Genomic DNA, 22,451 nt, shown 5'->3' with positions numbered 1-22,451 from the left:
ATCAATCAAACAATCAATCAGCTGTACCCGGGTGTTCTTTCCCTCCGTCCTTACCTCCTCCCAGCTCCTTCCCATTCACGTGAGATAACCACTCTTCTCCAGTACCTATGCTCATTTTTCCCTTGCTTTAAATTTCTTTCCACCGGTGCATGCGTCTAAACACACACACTTTTGGTTTTGCTTTTACACATTCTAAAAGTTGCACCGTTGTATTCAGTTTTCTGCAACTTAGTTTTTTCACTCAACGTTGTTTCTGAGGCATTGCTTCTGTTGTTATCTGGCTGAAGTTCATTCCGTTTCACTGCTGTCTAACGTTTCATGGTGTGAATATTCCAGTTTATTTGCCCACTCGCCCATGGAGGGGCATTTAGGGGTGTTTCCAATGCTCCTGTTATTCGGAACAGCGCGGTGTGAACATTCTGCACAGGTCTCTGGCTGCGCCTGGGCGGGTTTCTTAAAGGTGAATGCCCAGGAGGGGACTGTCTGTGTTCTCCCACCCTTCGGGCTCCAGCTTTCCTCGCCTCCTTTCACTCCCAGCTCCCTGGAGTCTCTCACGTAGAATGTTCTCTCCACCCCTGGTGAATTCCTGCAGGTTCTGCAGGCCAAGGCTGGCCCCCCTCGAAAGCTCCTTAACTATAAAATTATGTCATGTGTTTCTGCGACGAGCGTCCGTCTCTCCGGTGGAAAGCACTCCCCTCGAGGTTTGCGATGCTCCCGGGGTCCCCGCTTCTAGCTCGGGCCTGGCTCACAGCAGCGCCCAGACTGCAGGGGGACCCTTGAAAGTTGCTGGAGGAGCCGGGGGGAAGGCAGCGCCCAGCGAGGCGGCTGGGGCTCGCGCCCACAGGTGGGTCCGGTCGGGCGCCGCGGGGCGGTAGTTTTCGGGTCGACGGGCGAGGACGCTGGGTCCTGAATTCCAGGAAACGCGGGACCCGGGCCGGCGGACCGGGCTGGGGCTCCGGCGAGAGGGCGGGCCCGGGGAACGGCGCGGGGCGGGGTAGGAGGCGGGGCGGGGTAGGAGGCGGGGCCCAGCCCCGTTAAGAGCGTGGCCGGCCACGGCCACCGCGGGCCCCCGAGAAAGTCGAGTGGCCAACGAGCCGGCAGAGACCCACCGAGCGTCGGCGGAGGGAGCAGCGCCAGGGCGCACGCGGCCACCATGACCCAGACGCCCGCCTTCGACAAGCCCAAAGTGAGAGTGCGCGGGGGCTCTGGGGCCGGGGGACCAGCGCCTGGGCGGCCCGAGGGGCTTAACGGGGCCCAGCCCGGGGCGTCCGAACCCCGGGAACGAACGGGGGCTCCTGCAGGCGCGTTCTTCCTTCGGCTTAGGCTGTGGCTTGCTTGCGGGGGCTAATCAGGGACAATGGAAAAGAGAAGGTCCGGAACCCAGAGGCCTCCAGAGTCTGCTTCTGCCCCTGACTTGACCCCTCTGGGTCTCAGTTTCGCTGTCTGTCAAGTGGGCATCCTAGCACTGTTGAGCGCTGTGTGGGCCTGGGCAGGGGCTTGAGGTCTCTGAAGCTCAGCTGTATGATCGGGCCCGATGTCTACGCCGGATAGGCACCTAGTGCTGTGCCCGGTGCCTACTGAGTGCTCAGTGAATGGAAGCAGCTTTGTACGCCAGCATTATGGTGGTGGGCGCCAAGGAGCCCGGGTTTGTGGATGCGTCCCGGGGAAGAACCGTGAGCCCTGCCAGAAAGGGGAGGGAGGGGAGCAAGGCACCCCATTACCCCCGCGGGAAGAACAGGAGCTAGGTAGGCCCTGGGTTTGGGGCCCTAGCAGGGTTCACTCGAGGGCAAGCTATGGCCACTGGCCCCAGGGGAGAATCCTCTTGTCTCTCCGCCCACCAGCTGTGGCGTCTTGGGCCTGGTGGGGTCAGGGAGGGTCCGGACCCCCTTGGCCTGTCTCAGAGTCCGAGAGGAGGGGCCAGGAGTCTGCCAAGCAGGGTGAATCAGCCAGTAGGGTGTGAGAGTGGGGGGTTGGGGTAGGAGTCAGCTGCAATCAGCCTCAACTTACCCTTCTTAGAAACAGGTGTGAGTGGCCCCACAGGTTGGCTCAGGCCTGTAATCCCAGTGCTTTGGGAGGCTGAGGCGGGAGGATCACTTGAGTCCAGGAGTTTGAGACTAGCCTGGGCAACATAACTAGACTCCGTCTCTCCAAAAAATAAAAAAAGTTAAGGGAGGTGGGTGTGGTGGTGCACTCCCCTAGTCCCAGCTACTCAGGAGGCTGAGGCAGGAGGATTGTTTGAGCCCAGGAGGTCGAGGCTGCAGTGAGCTGTGATGGTGCTACTGCACTCCAGCCTGGGAGACAGAGCGAGACCCTGTCTCAAAAAAAAAAAAAAAAAAAAGAAATAGGTGTGAATGATGATGACAGATATCACAAACGTGCCGTTGAGAATCCAGTGAGTGTGCATGTGTTAGTGTGAGGGAGACAGGCTGTGGGTGGGAGAGCCCACCTACCTTCTGCGGAGGGTGGGGCCCAGCCCCCACTACTGATGCCCCCAGCCCAGGGAAAATGCTCAGCTACTCCCCATCAGAAGCTGGGAGCACTGAGGTGCTGTACAAGCCCTCCTACCCCCACCCCTGCCTCCTTCACATCTTACTGGAGCCAGGTGGCCCATGATTGGCACCTCTCCTTTTCAGTCTTTTTGTTAAATGCTCTGGGCTCCCTCTGCCCTTGGGCTGGGGACCCACTGTCCCCTGATGTGAATCCTATGGCAGTAGCAAAGCTCCTTGATTGGCCCGGCACGGTGGCTCAGGCCTGTAATCCCAGCACTTTGGGAGGCGGAGGTGGGCGGATCACAAGGTCGGGAGATGGAGGCCATCCTGGCTAACACGGTGAAACCCTGTCTCTACTAAAAATACAAAAAATTAGCCGGGCATGGTGGCGGGCGCCTGTAGTCCCAGCTTTGCGGGAGGCTGAGGCAGGAGAATGGCGTGAACCCGAGAGGTGGAGCTTGCAGTGAGCCAAGATCACGCCACTGCACTCCAGCCAGGGCAACAGAGCGAGACTCCGTCTCAAAAAAAAAAAAACAAAACTCCTCGATTGCGAATGTGTTGGGAGTTATGGAGACAAACAGCAGGGCCCACTTCTAGAGAACTTGTTGCAGACACCCACTGGATCCTTGCAGTTCTTCTGTAACAGCCCATCAAGGGAGGGGCTCATATTATTATCCCCATTTTTTTGGCCTTGCCCAGTCCTCCCATCTGATTCAAGCTGGCAGATCATTTTCCCTGTTGGGACCTCAGTGTCCACATCGGGAGGATGGGACATCAGCTGCTTATGTGGGTGTCCTGTGTCCTGAGTCCCAAGGCCACAAAGTGATGCTTGAGAGTGAAGGTAGACTGTTACCTGCCATGTGTTTGAGGCGTGACAAATCTTATATGATTGTGAGGAGGAACTTGCCTGAGCTGGCAGGAGAAGTGGGAAGGAGTGTGAATCCCAGAGCCACTATGACCAGAGCCAGCTCCCTGCCCTCTCGTGGGTGGGACAGATGATAGTTATAATTATTAGCATTACTAGCTGCAGCTTATGGAGTGTTGATGTTCCTGTGCCAGGCACCGTTCTAAACACATTATCTGCATTTTTCATTTAATCCAGGCACGGAAAGGTTAACTAGGCCCAAGATCACACAGCTAGGAAATGTCCAGTCTGGGGTTTGAGTCCAAGGGAGGCTGGCTTCGTAATCCCATGCCCCTAACCATCTTTCCTAAACTACCTCTGCAGAAGCCTTTGGGGATAGAGGTGCCAGTGCCCCAGGTGCAAACCTCCTGAGACAGGAGCCTTTGCTGTGTCCTTCATACCTGCCACCAGCTGAGGCCTGGGACCTGGTCAGCTAGAAGAAAGCAGAGCAGGGCAGTGCTTTTCAGACTTAACTCAGATGGCCTGACTTTTAATGTTCACACTGTGATTCTGTGTGGGTCGGGGTGGGGCCTGTGATGCTGCACTGCTGACCAGCTCCCGGGAAATGCTAACGTCACCGATCCAGGAACACACTTTTCATAGCAAGGCCCTAGGCAGCTGCCTTCTGTTGTGCGGGACCCCTATTGACTCCAGTGGAGATAGCACCAGGTTCAAGGGGCTACCTTCTTTGGAAGAGGTAGCAAACAAGATATGGGGTTTTACTGGGGGCTTACATACAGGGAAGAGAGTCCAGTGGTGGCAGGCTTGAGCAGAAGAACCGCAACCACTTGCAGAAGCATGCAGTTTATATAGCATTTTCATTTAACACCTTCCCCCAACCACCTGCACCTAGTAACCTTCATTTAACCCAAAACAAAGGGCCTCGGTCTCTATACCCCTCTATGGTCAGTGTCCCGTGGGAATGCGGTGGGGCTCAGATGTTCCTCATAGATAAGGAATGGATCTCCAGGTTGGCCACTCCTGGATTCCTTCACTCGGAACTCTAAACACACATTCAAGTGTGCCTGCCACGCAGGGTCATTGTCAGGGAATGCCCAAGTCAAGTTTTCCCTGTCAGGTGTGTGAACACCTGCTGGGCACTGGAGGAAGTGGAAAGGGAGGTTGGAGGGGTGGCCCTTATCAGCCTGTGTTCACAGGTGGCACCAGGCACTCAGGCATTCTGCATCCTGGAGGCCAATGCCGATCACATGCCTGTTGTTATAATAATCAGAACAATGGCTATCCTTGAAGTAGTCCTGGGTACCAGGAGCCTTCAGTGACTTCTCTTTTTTTGAGCCAGAGTCTCACTCTGTCGCCCGAGCTGGAGTGCAGTGGCACGATTTTGGCTCACTGCCACCTCTGCCTCCTGGGTTCATGCGATCCTCCTGCCTCAGCCTCCTGAGTAGCTGGGACTACAGGCTTGCGCCAGAGTCTCACTCTGTTGCTCAGGCTGGAGTGCAGTGGTGTGATCTTGGCTTACTACAACCTCTGCCTCCCGAGTTCAAGCGATTCTCCTGCCTCAGCCTCCGGAATAGCTGGGATTACAGGCGTCAGCCACCACGCCTGGCTAATTTTTGTATTTTTAGTAGACACAGGGTTTCACTATGTTGGTCAGGCTGGTCTCGAACTCCTCACCTCAGGTGATCCTCCTGCCTCGGCCTCCCAAAGTGCTGAGATTACAGGTGTGAGCCACTGTGCCCAGTCAGTAACTTTTATCTCACGGAATCCTCTGAATGACTTGACAAGGCATAGGTCTTCATCCCCATTTACAGATGAAGAAACTGAGGCTTAGAGAGTGGAGGGACTTGCCAGGGCTACACAAAATCTGAGAGCTTTGAAGCTATAGACTGGCGAGTGAACTGGTATGGGCTGGGACAGCAGTTTCGTTTCTTTTTTTTTAGACAGAGTTTCGCTCTTGTTGCCCAGGCTGGAGTGCAGTGGCACGATCTCAGCTCACCACAACCTTCCCCTCCCGGGTTCAAGCGATTCTCCTGCCTCAGCCTCCCAAGTAGCTGGAATTACAGGCAGGCACCACCATGCCCAGCTAATTCTTTTTATTTTTAGTAGAGACAGGGTTTCTCCTTGTTGGCCAGGCTGGTCTAGAACTCCCAACCTCAGGTGATCCACCCACCTCAGCCTCCCAAAGTGCTGGGATTACAGGCGTGAGCCACTGCACCCGGCCAAGGGACAGCAATTTCTAAACTGTCCCTTGTCTGATGCAGAGGGGAATTGGGGCTAAATCAGCAATGTCCCTTTTCTGTCTCATATTTGAATGTCTACTCTGCACGAGGCGCTGTCCTGCTTTGCATACAGTGACTCATTTAATGTTTTCCTCTGAGGAAAGTCCTGTACTATTATTAACTTCACTTATCGAGGAGGAAACTGAGACTCAGAGAGGGGAGGGAAATTGCCAGAGTCACACAGCTGGCAAGCAGCAGAGCTAGACTTGAACCCAGATCTGCCTGCACTGAAGCAGAAGCTGTTCATTGCTTTGCTCATTTGCCACTCCCACTTTATGCAGAAAAAGGTGGGGCCGTGTTGGGGGAAGAGTTAGAATCAGGGTGGCAGTGTGGGCCAGTGCGTTAGCCCCGGGCTTCAGATGTACTGGGGCTGAATTCCTGCCTTGCTGCATAGCAGCTAGGGTACCTCAGGGAGACACCTGCTGAACCTCAGCTTCCCCCTCTATAAAATGGGATGACAAAACCATGATCTTGGGGTTCTTGGGGAAACTGACGTGCTGACTGGTTTTTGCACGGTGCCTGGCTGGTACCAGCAGGCCCTCAGGGGTGGGTTTCCTTCCTGGGGACTGGAGTAGGGGCTGCGGCAGACTCTGAGAGGCCTCCCCAGCTGCAGTCTCCCTCCTTTTTTCTTCCTGACACAAAACCCACCAGCTGCACTTCTTTTCGGGCTTGCAGGGGTTTTCAGTTACCAGAACCACCTGTTAAAACACAAATGTCGCTAGGAAGAGCCTGCCTTACCCATTTTGACTAACGTGGCAGTTGGTGGGGGAAGGGAACAGAGGAGGCTGAGTTTCATTGAAGCCTTTTGCTTCAGAGGAGGAAGGGCGGAGCAGAGAGGGGAAGTGGTCTGTGGTCATACAGGGAAGCAGGGGAGGCCAGACAGCTTCCCAATCCTGCATTCAACCTCAGGGTGGGCTTGGCCTGGGTGGCTGGGGGCCCTGTGATTCAGGAGAGACTTGTCCACCTGCTCGGGTGTCTTGAAGGGGTCCCTATAGGACCCCCTGGGGCGGGGCAAGGTAGTAGGACCGTGGTCTGGCTGTGGGTGGTGGAGAGGAGCAGGCTGTGGGGCAGAGTGAGGTTGGAATCTGTATTTACCCAAGGTGTTGGGGGTAGGCTTGGCCTCAGCCCTTAGTGTTCTCAGGCCCCAGAGCAGTTGTTGAGGATAACCTCTGCACACCTAGTGACCACGGAGCTAGAACAGCAAGGAATTTGAACTTGGACACCAACTGGGGTCAGGCTGTCTGGGTCTGAGTCCTGATTTCCCACTTTCCAACTAGAGGAGCTTGAATGAGTCATTTAACTTCATGGTGCCTCAGTTTCCCGTCTCTAAAATGAGAATTATACCCATACCCACCTCTCAAACACCAAGTGCAGGCCTGGCTCCGAGCAGGTGCGGCAGCAATGGCTGCCATTGGTCAGCACCACCATGGTTGGTAATGGTCCTGCTTAGACTTTTGAGACAGAGTCTCACTCTGTCGCCCAGGCTGGAGCGCAGTGGTGCGATCTTGGCTCACTACAACCTCTGCCCCCCGGGGCTCAAGTGATTCTTCTGCCTCAGTCTCCCAAGTAGTTGGGATTACAGGTTTGCGCCACCATGCCTGGCTAATTTTTGTGTTTTTAGTAGAGACAGGGTTTCACCATGTTGTCCATAACAATGGCTGTCCTTGAAGTAGTCCTGGGTACCAGGTGCCTTCAGTTACTTCTTTTTTTTTTTTTGTTTTGAGCCGAAGTCTCACTCTGTCACCCAAGCTGCAGTGCAGTGGCACGATTTTGGCTCACTGCAACCTCTGCCTCCTGGGTTCATGCCATCCTCCTGCCTCAGCCTCCCGAGTAGCTGGGACTTGGGATCCACTTCCCCTTGCTGGTCCTCCCTTCCACCTCTGTGAAGAGGAGGTCTCGAACTCCTGGCCTCAAGTGATCTACCCACCTCAGCCTCCTAAAGTGCTGGTATTAACAAGAGTGAGCCACCGCGCCTGGCCCCTGTTCAGATGTTAGCATCAGTGACCCAGCACCTTGCTATGTGGCATGAAGGGAGCGTGCTGCTGTTAAGACCTCTGGGTTTAGAGTCAAATAGCTTCGTGGCTGTGGTGTGTATTAGACTTTCTAACTCAAGGTCCTCCCACTCTCTGAGCCTCAGTCTTGTTGCCTTTAAAACGTGTATAGGTGTGCTGAGTCCCTATGCTGTGGCTCCACAGGAATTTCCCCAGGTGGAAGGCACACCTTGCCTTCTGTGAAGCCTCTGAGCAGCAGAGCTGTGAGGCCTCAAGTCAGCAGGAGACACTGCGGGGACTGCTCAGTCCCTTCCACTGTGTACCTCGGAGCTGGTGGAGCCTAGATGAGGCTGAGCACAGAGGGCTTCCTGGAGGAGGTGGAGCTGAAACAGTTTATCAGCCCAGGGCTGCTCTGTCTCCTGGCCTCACACTAAAAGTCAGCTGAGAGGCCACAGTGGCATAAATCACTGACCTTGGCACTGCCCAGCTCATCACCAAAAGCAGGGCTAGAGAGGGAGGGGACGTTCGGCTGGCAGTGGGCACCAGTGGCTCATCTGGGTTCTGGCCATGGTGCTCAGGTTCTGTGAGCTGACCGGGCAGCCCTGGCTCCTTTGCCCCTGTGTGGGTACTGCCGGCTCCCATGGGGGCAGGTCAGCCCCTTCCTTGTTGCAGGGAGAGCACCCAGCATTGCTGACATGGGACAGGGAGACGAGGAAATACGGCGTGGTCATTGAACATAGAGAGCAGTTGATGCTGTGCGAGGTGCTGTCGTAGGCACTGAGGACACGGCATGATGACACAGACAAGGTGCTCCGTCTCAGCAAATGGCTCATGAGTGAGACAGACATGTTACATACATGAACCCAAAAAGTCAGATGAAAACAAAACAGAGCAATGTGTTTGGGAGGCAAAGCCAGCTGCTGGGGGGCGAGCAGGGCCGTCTACCTCCCAGGCAAACCCAGTCAGCTTAGTTCTCCCTGGCGAGCCTTGGGCCAGCTCATCTGACTGGGTTTGCCTTGGAGGTAGACGGCCCTACTCGCCCTCCAGCAGCTGGGAACATGGAAACATGAGTCAGATCTGGGAGTATCTGGCCCAGAAGTCCAAGACCTGGGTCCTCATGGTAGCTCTGCTGCCGACACACTGAGTGACCTTGGGTGAGTGAACCCACCGCCCTGGGCCTCTCTGGCGGGCATCTCTTGAGAGCAGAGACTTAGTGCATTTCCCCAGGGCCTCCACAGTGCCTGGCACATAGTGGGGCTTAGTAAATATTTGTTGGTAACTGAGGATGCTTCCTGTTCACATCAGCGCTGGGAGGATTTCCTGCTGTGGGGACTGTTACTGGGCTGGCTGTAAGTCAGCCTTGCAGAGAGCAAAGGCAGTGGGAGGGGTGTGGGATTCCCCTCTGGAGAGGTCAGGAGTGCCAGGGAGGGGGTGTGGCCTGTGGGCAGAGCTTGGGAATAGAGGCAGAGGGACTTGAGTTCCACCCTAGTTCCACCACCATCAATTCGTGTAACCCTGGACGGGCCACTAAACTTCTCCGGGCTTAGCCTGGCAAGTCCACTTCCCCATCTGTAACAGGGGCCGATATGTACATTGCCTAGGGATTAAGATTAAATGAGATAAAGGGTCTGAAAACAGTAGGTAGTTGCTTTATCATTATGATTATTTCTGTATTATTGATGTCTGAGGCTGGGCCCACAGAGGCAGTACAGTAGAGTGGTTAGGAGCTCAAGAATCAGACTAGGGTTCAAATTCTGACTCCATCACTGACTGTTTTGGGGGTACTTCTTTGAACCTCAGTTTCTTCATCAGTAAAATGGGAGTGAAGTCGCTACCTTGCTGGTTGTAAGGATGAAATAAGATAATGCATGTAGACGGTCTAGCACATAGTAGATACTCAAAAGTTCGAGGCCACTGCTGACCCTTTTCCCTGAAAGGGGACACGAGAGCGGGGTCCCCACCCCATTGTCATTGTCATCTGGAATTGGCTGACAGACTTCCCATGGTGTGTTGCAGTTTTCTAGAAAATTCAGTGAGAGGCCTGCCTGAGCTTGAGCCACCTGTGGAGGTAGCTTCCTGCCTCTGCTCCACTCCTGAAATGTGTCTGGGCCTCTTCTCAGGCAGCTGAGAAGGGATGAATGCTACTGGTCATGGTGGGCAGCTGGCTCTGCTTTGCCCCTTCCCGGAGGCGCTCCTGCCTCCTGCCCGGCTCCCTCAACCCCTTGCTTCTGCACCCCGGCACCGTCTGGCTCCTGCTCACTGAGCACCCACTGTCTCTGATGCTGCCTTGAGTACTTCCTGCATGTTATTCAAATCCCAATCAGATCTTCCCTCCCACAGTAGCTGGTCTTCTGTTCTGGCTTCCTGCCATCCTGTCCTCCACACAGCAGCCGGGAAAGGTTTTTTTTAAAGGGGACTCTCCGATTTAACACACTTGGGTGGAAAACCCTTTGCTTCGGGCTCTGCAGTCTCCCTGCCCCCTCTCCACTTTGCCCTGGCCTCATTTCTCACCACTAACCTCGCACTGCACTCCCGCCAACTCCCCGCCTGCTTCCTGATTCAGACACTAAGCACACGCAGCTCCCCTGCCTGGAGCCATTCTCCCTCTCCTTCCTTCTTTCTTCTCCCTGGTGAACTCCTCCTTTAAGTGATCTTTTCCCAACACACTTTCTACATTGCGCCCACCCCAGTGTGATTTTTCTTTATCTCATAGCACTTGGTTCTGCTGCTTAGCACAGTTTGCAAGGCTGAGTTGAGAAAGGTGTGTTTGCTCATTCTCAGGCAGGAGAGGCTACCTCGTGCTGCTGCAGTAACAAACAGCCCCCAGGTCTGAGGGGCCTGCAGCGACCCAGGTTCACCTTATACTGTTTGTCCCTCCAGGGCCTCCAGTGAGGTTTTGGCTCCTTGCGATCACTCAGGGCCCAGGCAGATGGGAAGACTCCACTCTGAACATTGCCAATTGTTGCCAGAGTAAAGCAGAGCTGGTTCTTGAATTGACATTTGAATACTTTCGCCAGGCGGGGCAAGGCAGCTGATGCCTGTAATCCTAATACTTTTGGGAGGTCTAGGTGAGTGGATCACCTGAGGTCAGGAGTTCGAAACTAGCCTGGCCAACATGGTGAAACCCTGTCTCTACTAAAAGTACAGAAATTAGCCGGGCGTGGTAGTAGGCGCCTGTAATCCCAGCTTCTTGGGAGGCTGAGGCACGAGAATCCCTTGAACCTGGGAGGCAGAGGCTGCGGTGAGCTGAGATCTTGCCACTGCACTCCAGCCTGGGCAACAGAGCCAGACTCCATCTCAAAAAAAAAAAAAAAAAAAAAAACAAAAAAAAACAAGTAAAGAAACAAATAAATACTTCAGCCAGAAGTAGCCATGCAGACCGCCCCACCCACAAGGGCGCGTGACTACTGCCCCCATTCACTGCCTGATCTTCCTGTTCTCTGGGCTCCAAGGCCAGGCCTGGTTTGACCTTCTGACTTCCTCCTACCTTCCCAGTAACCTCATGCAACTCCTCTCACTCAGCCTCAATCATCCCCATGGATGTTTAAACTTACCCAAGACATCCCTGCCTTTAAAAAAGCCCGCCATTCTCTTGACCCTCATGCACGTCCTGCCCCCTCCAAGGCTGCTAGTTCCTTTAGGGGCAAAACTGTGAAAGAGTAGTCTAAACCTTCTTCCTCTTCTTACCTCCACTTCTTTCTTACCTTATTCCAGTGCGGATTTTACCCTCACTCAGGCCTCTAGAATGGTTCCTCTAGGGCAGTGGTTCCCAACCTTGACTACATATTTTTTTTGAAAATCCTCTGCCTGGGCCTGCCACCAAGGATTTTGCTTTAATTGACCTCAGATGGGGCTGAGGCCTTGGGAACTGGCCAGAACTTCCCATGCTCCTAACTTGCAGCCGAGGTTGAGAACTACTCATCCGAAGCCCCCAGTGCCTGCGCTTTTAGCCCGGGGAACATGTTTCTGCCCTTTCATCCTGTGACCTCCAGCAGGGCCTGACTATGTGAGTTTCCTGTGGCTGCCGTAACAAGTTGCTACACCTGGCTGGCTTCAACCAACAGAAACGTGTGCCCTTGTAGTTCTGGGGGCCAGAAGTCCAACATCAAGATATCATCAGAGCCACTTGCCCTCTGAAGGCTCTCGGGGGAGTCCATTCCTTGCCTCTTCCAGTTGCTGGCGGCTCCAGGCATTCCTCGGCTTGTGGCCGCATCATTCCAATCTCTGCCTCTGAGGTCACGTTGCTGCTTCCTCTTGTGTGTGTTTCTCTTAAAACTATTTGTTTCTCTCTTATAAGGACACATGTGATTGCATCTAGGTCCCAACCAGATAATCCAGGATAAACTCTTCCTGTCAAGACATTTAATAATCACTTTGCCATATAAGGTTTTTTTTTTTTTTTTGAGATGGAATTTTGCACTTTCACCCAGGCTGGAGTGAAGTGATGCAATCTCGACTCATTGCAACCTCTGCCCCCGGGTTCAAGCAATTCTCCTGCCTCAGCCTCCCAAGTAGCTGGGATTATAGGTACCTACCACCATGCCCAGCTAATTTTTATATTTTTAGTAGCTACCATGTTGGCCAGGCTGGTCTTGAATTCCTGACCTCAGGTGATCCACCCGCCTTGGCCTCCCAAAGTGCTGGGATTACAGGCATGAGCCACTGTGCCTGGCCATAAGGTAATATTTTTTTGAGAGGGATTCTTGCTCTGTTGCCCATGCTGGAGTCCAGTGGCTCAATCTTGGCTCACTGCAACCTCCGCCTCCTGGGTTCAAATGATTCCACCACCTCAGCCTCCCGAGTAGCTGGGACTACAGGTGTGCGCCACCATGACTGGCTAATTTTTGTATTTTTAATAGAGATGGGATTTCACCATGTTGGTCAGGCTGGTCTTGAACTCCTAACCTCAAGTGATCCACCCACCTTGGCCTCCCAAAGTGTTGGGATTACAGGCATGAGCCACCGTGCCCAACCCATATAAGGTAATAGTTACGGGTTCTGGGCATTAGGATTAGCATGTAGACAACTTTGTGGGGGCCACCATTCAGCCCACTGTGCTAACCCTGTGAACCGCTGCTAACTTGACATCTGATGGCCCGGCCTTCTGCATACCACACACCCTCCCACCTCTCTGGCCACAGTACTGTAGGCTCAGCCTCCTCCGTAAAGCCACTAAGTGCTTGCGCTGGTCAAAGCTTCATCCTAGGCCTTTACCTTACCTCCCTTGATGTTCTCTCCCTAGGTGAGCTCCTTCAGGCCCACACCTTCTGTGCTCACCTACATTCCCACCCACATTCCCAGCGTGGGCTTCTCAGGGCAGCTCTAGACTCACATCCCATTGGCTTCCTCCATTTACCTTTGGATATCTCAAAGGCATCTCCAGTTGGCTGGACGCAGTGGTTCATACCTGTAATCCCAGCACTTTGGGAGGCTGAGGTGGGCAGATCACTTGAAGTCAGGAGTTCAAGATCAGCCTGGCCTATATGGTGAAACCCAGTCTCTACTAAAAATACAAAAATTAGCTGCACATGGTTGTGGGTGCCTGTAGTCCCAACTACTCGGGAGGCTGAGGCAGGAGAATCGCTTGAACCTGGGAGGTGGAGGCTACAATGAGCTGAGCTGGAGCCACTGCACTCCAGCCTAGGCAACAGAGCGAAACTCCATCTCAAAAAAAACAAAAAACAAAAGGCGTCTCCAGTTTAACATAACTAAGACCAAACCAATCATGCCTCCCTCCCCCGCATCCTCCCTCCTGGAGGGAGCTCCAGCACTTGGTCTTCTCTTCCAGAGTTCTCTGTCTCAAACTGTGGGAATTGCTCCCCACCCAGGCCTAACCTGAAGTGTGAGCCTTGGCATCTCTTTCTATCCGCCTGTTTTTCCTCTATGCACCTCACAACCCTGGTCCAAGCCACAGTCATCTTGCAAATGGCTGCAGTAGCCTCTAACTGGCCTTGCAGGAGCCACCCTCTTTCTCTAACCAGCTGCCAACCCTGCAGTGGCTTCTGTGTGCTTTCCAGATAAAGCCTGACTCCTTGTGGCCCGCACAGCCCTGCCTGGGTGGTCCTATCCTGCAGCCTCTCCAGTCCCGTGAACCATCCCGTCTCTGAGCCTCTATTTAATTCCTTTCATACACCCCGTTTTCTCCTGCCATAGGGCCTTGCACATGCTGTTCCCTCCACCTGGAATTTTCTTCCCGCCTCCCTCTGTACCCTTCCTTGCGTTGTGGGTTCCTCTCTATCCTGCGGCTTTTCACTCAGGCTCGTTGTTGGCCCTCTAGATGTGTTTGCTTCTCTTGTTTGTTACCCTCTGTCATAGGAGTCATCTTGGTTTGTGACTGTACATTTTCCCATGTGACATTTGCTTAATGCCTCTCCCACTCTGGGGCCTGTACAAGCCCCAGGAACAGGACTTAGACCCTTCTGTTTAACTCTACAATCTAGCATCCAGCAGGAGCGCAGGCCTTCATTGACTTTTATTTTATTTTTATTTTTGAGATGGAGTTTCGCTCTTGTTGCCCAGGCTGGAGTACAGTGGCATAATCTCGGCTCACTGCAGCCTCTGCCTCCCGGGTTCAGGTGATTCTCCTGCGTCAGACTCCCGAGTAGCTGAGATTACAGGTGTGCGCCACCATGCCCAGCTGATTTTTTTGTATTTTTAGTAGAGATGGGGTTTTGCCGTGTTGGCCAGGCTGGTCTCGAACTCCTGGCTTCAGGCGATCCACCCACCTTGGCCTCCCAAAGTGGTTGGATTACAGGTGTGAGCCCCCATGCCCGGCCTTCATTGACTTTTAGTTGACAACTATTTAGCATTTGCTATGTGCCAAGAACTCCCTGCGTACTAATGCAGTTAACCCTCATGAAGCCTAGAAGGAAGGACTGTCATTCTCCCCATTTAACAGATGGGGATGCCGAGGCACAGGAAGTGAAGTGACTTTCTCAAGGTCCCACAGGGAGTGAGTGGAGGAGCCGAGATTCCAGCTCTAACCACGTGAGGCTCTATACAGTGTGACTCCGGCTCTCTGGCTGGGCCCTCTCCATAGCCCTGTGAGGGTTAAGGATAGAAAACAGAGGCTCAGAGAGGTGAGGTCCCTTGCCTGAGGTCACACAGCTGGTTGGCCGTTCCCTGGGCTAGAAGCTTCAGTATTCCCGATGCTGAGCATATTTTGAGAACCCAAGAAACAAACATTTGACTGGGTGGGAACTGAACTCATTTTGTCAGGGAATCCAGCAACTAAGCTGGCCCCGAGCCTGGGTGTGAGGACCGCTCTGTCCCTTGCCAGCTGGAAGACCTCAGGAGAGATCTGATGACTCTGAGGTCCTGCTGATAGGACCTCTGGTGTCTCTTCCCTGCTGGCCTCCCATGGGCCTGGGTTGGGTTTCCTCTGCAGGAGGCAGCTCATGTATGTGCTCCTAGATGCCCTTGGACCAGCAGCTCCTTGGCTGTTCCTCCCTGAGCCAGGGCAGCCAACTTTCTTCTCCAGCTCCCCATGCTCCCCACCCCAGCATGAGATGTCAGCTGAGAGTTTTCCGGATCTCCCCTGGCTACAGAGAAAGCTTCCATCATTTGGAACAGGAAGAGCAGGAACGGCAAAGTCCCTTTCCCCACCGTCTCCCACTGCCTGCTGTGCTTCTAACAGCTCATACTAAACACCCTAACTGAGCAGCAGGGGCTATTTCCTTTGGGCTATCCATGTCCACCTACACTGTCGTTTTTAATCCTTGCAATTTTTCTTGGACAGGGGGGCATAATATTCCATTGTTTTTTAGTTGAGGAAACTGAGGCTCAGAGAAGTCAAGTGTCTTGTCTGAGGTCACACAGCAGAACTGGGAGTCAAGCCAGATGGGCTGCCTCCAAGGACCCTGCTCTTAAACTCTAGAGTACTAGAAAGTTCTTCTGTTGCCTAATATTGATTCCTGATAGGCTATGCTTGAGTAGCATCTGCTTTTGAAAATGGAGCCTGGGCCGGTCGCAGTGGCACATACCTGTAATCCCAGCACTTTGGGAAGTCGAGGTGGGTGGATCACCTGAGGTCAGGAGTTCCAGACTAGCCTGAGCAACATGATAAAACCCCGTCTGTGCTAAAAATACAAAAATGAGCTGGGCGTGGTGACACCTGCCTATAGTCCCAGCTACTCAGGAGGCTGAGGCACAAGAATTGCTTGAACCCAGGAAGTGGAGGTTGCAGTGAGCAGAGATCGCGTCACTGCCCTCCAGCCTGGGAGACAGAGCGACACTCCATCAGTCTCAAAAAAAAAAAAAAAAGAAAAAGAAAAAGAAAAAGAAAATGGATCCTGAATTTTGAAATATGCTGTGGCTCTTCCCTAGTTCGGGACATCTGGGTCAATTCCTTTTGTTAAAGTAGTTTATTTAGTTGGCTGAGAGTGAGAGCTGCCTACGTGACCTGGAGCACAAACTTTGGAATTGGGCTTGGGTTAGAATTCCGCCTCTGCCACTCACCAGCTACAATTAAGAACAAAGATACTGCGTTGGGCCCCTGCTTCTATTACTTGCATGCTGTGTGGCCTTGGATGAGATATTTAACCCCTCCGAACCTCAATGTCCTCAATTGTGAAAGAGATTGAGATAACAGCTAAACCCATATCCCAGGAGCAGATTAAACGAGATAGTGCAGTACAGAGTTTACTGAAGTGTCTGGGGTCAGCAGCCGGCCAGTAAATGGTGGCTAATGGTTATCATGATTAATTAATTAAGCTCTGAAAGGTCCGACGGGAACTCATAGGTATTTGTTCTCTCTCTCCCTTTCTCTGTCTCTTCCCCCTGCCCCCTTGTAGGTGGAACTGCACGTCCACCTAGACGGAGCCATCAAGCCTGAAACCATCTTATACTATGGCAGGTAAGTCCGTAGAGAAGAGCCCTCTCTCCCTGGGATTTGGGTGGGGTTCACAGCTCCACCCAGAGGACCCTGGGGAATTCCAGGGTCACTGTTCCTTCCTGTCTCCCTGTGGGAATTAAGCCAGCTCCAGGCCAGAAGTGGGACTGTGGAGACATGGAGGCCTCAGCACTGAGCTGGAGACCCGCAGACCAGCTCCTGAGCTTTCTGGGCCTCCGAGTTTTGTCCTCCTGGTGTCAGGTGAGCCAGGCCTGAGCCTGCTCTCCCCACCCACCCACATACATGCATGAAGGTAGTTCCCGGGGCTCAATCAGTCTCTCTTTTTTTTTTCTTTTGAGATAGAGTCTTGCTCTGTCGCCCAGGCTGGAGTGCAATGGCACGATCTCGGCTCACTGCAACCTCCATCTCCTGGGTTCAAGCGATTCTCCTGCCTCAGCCTCCCAAGTAGCTGGGATTACAAGCACACACCACCATGTCCGGCCAATTTTTGTATTTTTAGCAGAGACAGGGTTTCACCATGTTGGCCAGGCTGGTCTCAAACTCCTGACCTCAAGTAATCCACCCAGCTTGGCCTCCCACAGTGCTGGGATTGCAGACGTGAGCCACCGTGCCCAGCTCCTGTCTTTTGACTTAGCTAAGAGCCTATAGCTGGTGATGTGCCCACATGAGATGCCAGTACCATTTGTTGAGCATCTCCTAGAGCTGGGCTGGGCTTTATCAGCTCATTGAATTCCTCCACGCTTGGAAGAGGAGGATATGCTCTCTGCATTTTACTGAGGAGGGAATGGGCTCAGACAAGACAGTTGTCTAAGGTCACACAAATTAATAGCAGATCAAGAGTTGAACCCAAGGCTGTCTGACCCCTAAGGCTTTACTACATCATCAGGGTCATAACCTGCTAGGAGTCACGGAAAAGTGGCTCCCCCACTGTGGGCCCAAATCTCTGCATCTTCCAAGTGAGAACACACTTCCTGCCTCAGCTCTCAGAGACGCTAGGGGGCCAGAGGGTCCCCCTGTTCCCGGGCGAGGAAGGTCCTTCCCTTCCTACCCAGACCTCAAGGTCTCACGGCAGCTCCTCTCTTAGGACCAGCATTTAAGGGCAGGGACTTTGAAATCCAGCGGATCTGGATTGAAATCTGGACACATTATCTCCTGTCTGTGAACTTGGTCTCTATCAACTGAGGCTAAGAACAGGCGGTCCCTAGAGAGACCACCTAGGAGATACGGGCTCCTTGTCCGCCCAGCCCTGCCCCAGCAGACCTGCGTTCCTCGCATGTTTGCACAGCACTCACTTTGTCTGGAGCTGAAAGAACTCAGCCTCTCCCTCATGGTCTTGAAATTCAGCTCTGGACCCAAATTTGAACATTTCTGCTCCATAAGCCAGAATCCTGTTATTCAGAGGCCTGCCCCGTGGGGAGAACGAGGGATCCCTGGGGGTTGCCCCCAACTCTCGGGAGCATCTCTACCAACTCCCTGAGAGATTTCTGCTAAGTCCACTGTTCTCCATCTTTTCGCACTTCCGGGGACCTTTTTCTGCCCCAGGAAGCTGCCACTGATTTAATTCCTATTTAACTGCAAGGCATAAGCATATTAACATCTCCTGTGTGCCAAACACTTCTTTAAGCGCTTTACCCGGGTTAAGTTATTGAATCCTCACAACCCCTTGTAAGATAGGAACTCTATTGCCGTCATTTACAGATGAGGAGACTGAGCCACGGTAGTGGAGTAAGGTGCCCAGTAAGCACAGGGCAAAGGTTTCATCCCAGATAGTCTGCCCCCGAGTCCATGGTCCTGGCCATTACCCCCTGTCAGTTAGAGGTTTTGGTGAAGTGACGCACATAAAATGCTTAGTTCAGGGCCTAGCACACATTAATGTGCTCCATAAATGTCACTTAATGATAATATTCTTATTAATCAGAGCTTACGTCTCTCAGTGGGGTGAAGCCTCTTGGCTTATCTCTGCCTGACCTTTGCCCACGTCAAGCCACCAACTTACCACACAGCCCCTAATGAGGTCATTCAGTGGGGCACCAAGATGAGATCGAACCGAGGCACTCATTAAGGGGTCACGGAGGGCTCATCAGCTGCAGCCAGGGACTGTGAGCACTGGGCAGGGCCAAGAGAAAGGGGAAAGGAACCACCAGCAGGGGAACTGGTTTGATCGTCCATCCCTCACACCACCTCTGGGCCTTGGAGATGGCGTGCGGCAGGAGCCAGCTGGAGCTTGGCCTGAAATCAGCAGGCGGGGGACTGGGGAGTGTGTCACACTCAGATATGGGTGTCTGTAAATGCACACAAATATGGGCTAAGAATGGAAGGAAGAGGGGAGCCTCTGGCCTGAGCCCTGCTAGGCCCAATTCAGTGGCCCTTTTTCAAGCTCTGGGACTCAGGCCTGCCTCATTAATTTGTTCTCACCCATTTCTCCTTCCTTCAGTTCCCGGGATTCTGCCCTTTTCAGGGACTTCTCCAACATAGTTCTCAGTCTTGTTTATCACCCTGTCAGCTATTTCTACAGAGATTCTGAACCGGATTGCTCTTTCCTCCGATCACTGCCCGGGTCTGGGCCACCACCGTCCCTCTCTGGTGCTGTGGCCTCCTGATTGGTCTCAGCTGTCTACTCTGGCCTTCCTCTCTATGGGCCCTGTAGTGCTGTAGCTGGAGCAACAGCCTTAACCCATGGTCTTCCCAGCTCATTCCCCAGCTTCCCCACCTCACTCAGGGTCAAAGCCAGACTCCACACATGGGCCTTAAAGTTCTGCAACACCTGCATTGCCTCTCCGACCTCTCTAAGGCTCCCTGCTTAGTCCACACTGGATGTTTTTCAAACACGCCAGACCTAGTAAACCAAGAGAGGCTGGGTGGCTTGGCCAAGGTCACACAGCCTTTAAGTCACAGAGCTGGGATTCAAACCCAGACCATTGGGCTTCTGAGTCAAGACACGCAAAGTTTCCTTTCTTCCTCTGTGCACCCCTACAAGGAAAATACTATGTTTTACTGACAAGGGCACCAAGGGCTTAGAGGGGAGAGCTCCTGCCCGGGATGATGTGGTAAATAGGGGTGCGAAATGGACTTGACCTGCAACCCCTGAGCTCATTCTCCCTCCCTGGGCTCCTGAGGGTGGGCTTCTTGTGGCTGTGTTGCCCACCAGGGCAGGAAGAGGACTAGACAGTGCCCCAGCACAGCAGCTGTGGCTGACCAGGGAGTAGGGATCGTCTAAGAACAGAGCGTGTGCGGTGGCTCACGCCTGTAATCCCAGCATTTTGGGAGGCTGAGGCGGGTGGATCACCTGAGGTCAGGAGTTCAAGACCAGCCTGGCCAACATGGTGAAACCCCGTGTCTACTAAACATACAAAAAATTAGCCAGGCGTGGTGGCGGGCACCTATAATCCCAGCTACTTGAGAGACTGAGGCAGGAGAATCGCTTGAACCAGGAAGGTGGAGGTTGCAGTGAGCCGAACTCGCGCCATTGCACTCCAGCCTGGGCAACAAGAGCAAGACTCCATCTCAAAAAAAAAAAACAAAACAAAAGAAAAAACAGAGCATGGCCCTGTGAGGAGCCTCGGCTTGTGTGGGTGCCCAGGGACAGCAAGAGGTGCTCGGGCCAGATGGGCGCTTTCCAGCTCCGTCTGAGCAGCTTCCGGAGGCCAGGTCCGGTGGGAGACTCTGGGAGTCCCTGTGCTCTTTGTCTCCTGTCGGGCCCCCGCATTAGCTCTCTGGCCTCAGCTCTGGCTTCCCTCCAATTTGTTTCCCATGCAGCAGCCAGAGGCGCTTTTAAAAAGGTAAATTATTTCACACTAGTCCCCTGCTTGAAATCCTACAGTGCCTTCCCAGTGCTTTCAGCCAAAGCCCTAGTCCCTTCCTAAGCCCAGCCTGGCCCTGCCCTCCCTGGTGCATCATCTACAGAAATGCCTGCTCTCTGACCTCCAACCACCCTGCGCTTCCTATACCCGCTGCTTCCTGCCTGCAGCCTTAGCACAGACCTCTCCTCTGCCCAGAACCGCCCCCTCCCCAAGGCGTCTGCTTAAATGTCGCCTCCTCAGAGAGGCCTTCCCTGGCTGCTCTGTCTAAACTGTGTGTTGAAAAGGTCCTTCTTGATGGTTGTTGAGGAGGGAGGCTGGAGAAGAAGAATCGAAGAGGAGAAATAGAAAGCAAAATAATTTGTTCTTGGGGACCGGCTGGCAGTGGGCAAGGGGAGGCGCCCGTCTCTGGTGTGGACAGCTGGGTAGATGGAGGAGCCGTATTTGGAAATGCGGAACCCAGGAAGGGAGTGATCTAGAGGAAGGGGAAAAGTGGCATGAGATGCCTGCCTCTCAGCAGGCAGCCAGACACATGGGTCTGTCTTGGTCACTGCTACCTGCCCAGTGCCCAGCACATCACAGGCCCTCAGTGGTGGTGTGTGAGCATAGAGAATTAGAAGCTGTGGCCCTCTGGATCCTGAGCTGAAAACCACCAAAGGAGATGAGTTGGCCTGGCCAGGTGTGTAAAAGGCAGAGTCTGAGAGAGAATGGCCAGAGGGCAGAGCCCCTGTAGGTGGAGTCCCAGGAGCTGGAGGGAGACCATTAGGAGAATCACACATGGCTGGTGCAGCAGGTCCCAGGCAAATGTGGCCACTGGGTTTGGCAATATGGGAGCCACCGCCCTAGCGTCATCTCCTTGCCTTCTACCCAGCAGTTCCCAGAATGATATCCAGAACAGTGTTTGACAACTGGTACAGGCTCTTCAGGGGCCACAGTTACTGGGCAAGGCCTTGTGAGGGTGACTCTGGGGCAGCTGGCCAGCAGTGGGAGGGGAAGCAGTTTCAGGGGAACCCAAGGCACTGAGCTCCGACCTCCAGGTGCCAGTGCCGCACCAGGGCACCGTTCCCCTGCAGGCTCTTACAGGGATTAGGGACTGGTAAGTAGCCTTGGTGGGCTGACTAGCAGGCTGGTGGGCACCAGGGTGGTACCCCTGGGCACTCATGGGGACTGGGGCTAACAGATGGGGAAGGGAGCACATTCAGGGGGCTTAGGAAACATATTTATGTAGGGAAACATTTTAATATTTTACTAACAGAAGCTATTAAAGTACTTACAAACTTACATACAAACACCATTTGGTCAAACACTTCTGTTTCTTTGGCATCCTCCTTTTTTTTTTTTGAGACAGGGTCTCCCTCTGTCACCCAAGCTGGAGTACAGTGGTGCAATCTTGGCCCGCGGTAGCCTCGACTTCCAGGCTCAGGTGGTCCTCCCACCTTAGCCTCCCAAGTAGCTGGGACTACAGGCACACGCCACCACGCCTGGTGAATTTTTGTTTTGAAGGGGTTTCACCGTGTTGCCCAGGCTGGTCTCAAACTCCTGGGCTTAAGTGATCTGCCTGCCTTGGCCTCCCAAAGTGCTGGGATTACAGGTGTGAGCCACTGTGCCTGGCCTCCTATTTTTCTGTTTCTGCTTTGTGGATAATTGGATGCTTGGACCTCCTGATTTAATCTTCTAATTTTCTTTTATCTATTTTTTATCATCTTGTCTTTTTGTTCTACTCTGTGGAGGATTTCTTCACTTTTAGCTTCCAGTTCTTTTCTTACATCCTGACATTGCTGCCGCATTCTCTTATAAATGTCCGAGCGCTCGTTCCTAGGTTCTGAATGTTCCCTTGTTTCAAGGATGTTATGTCTTCTCATCTCTTTGAGGATATTCATTTCTTTTTTGTTTTAGTTCTTAGGTTTTCATCTGTTCTCTGTGCCATTTCCTCGGAGTGCTTTTGTCTGTTCTCTTGTTTTGTCCCTCATGTTAGAAGCATTTCTTTTTTTTTTTTTTTTTGAGACAGAGTCTCACTCTATCGCCAGGCTGGAGTGCAGTAGCATGATCTCAGCTCACCACAACCTCTGACTCCCTGGTTCAAGGAATTCTCCTGCCTCAGCCTCCCGAGTAGCTGTGATTACAGGCACCCACCACCACGCCCAACTAATTTTTGTATTTTTAGTAAAGATGGGGTTTC

General features: G+C 53.2%; 1 protein-coding gene and 1 long non-coding RNA gene across 7 annotated transcripts in view; one reads left to right on the top strand and one right to left on the bottom strand.

Moving 5' to 3' along the window:
- LOC144332175 (uncharacterized) overlaps positions 1 to 981 on the bottom strand; it is a 31,451-nt gene extending 30,470 nt beyond the window's left edge. For all 3 annotated transcript variants that reach the window (XR_013399979.1, XR_013399977.1, XR_013399978.1), the window contains exon 1: positions 55 to 981. This is a non-coding gene — a long non-coding RNA (uncharacterized LOC144332175). The remainder of the gene's footprint in view (positions 1 to 54) is intronic.
- Positions 982 to 1,063: 82 nt separating this feature from the next.
- ADA (adenosine deaminase) overlaps positions 1,064 to 22,451 on the top strand; it is a 32,391-nt gene continuing 11,003 nt past the window's right edge. For all 4 annotated transcript variants that reach the window (XM_028828442.2, XM_077951845.1, XM_028828441.2 and 1 more), the window contains exons 1-2: positions 1,064 to 1,186; positions 16,417 to 16,478. In XM_028828442.2, coding sequence (XP_028684275.1) covers positions 1,154 to 1,186; positions 16,417 to 16,478 — 95 coding nt within the window. In that variant the 5' untranslated portion in view covers positions 1,064 to 1,153. The remainder of the gene's footprint in view (positions 1,187 to 16,416; positions 16,479 to 22,451) is intronic.

This window comes from Macaca mulatta, chromosome 10 (assembly GCF_049350105.2).
Source record: "Macaca mulatta isolate MMU2019108-1 chromosome 10, T2T-MMU8v2.0, whole genome shotgun sequence".
NCBI lineage: Eukaryota > Metazoa > Chordata > Mammalia > Primates > Cercopithecidae > Macaca > Macaca mulatta.
This window is presented reverse-complemented; position numbering and strand designations above follow the sequence as displayed.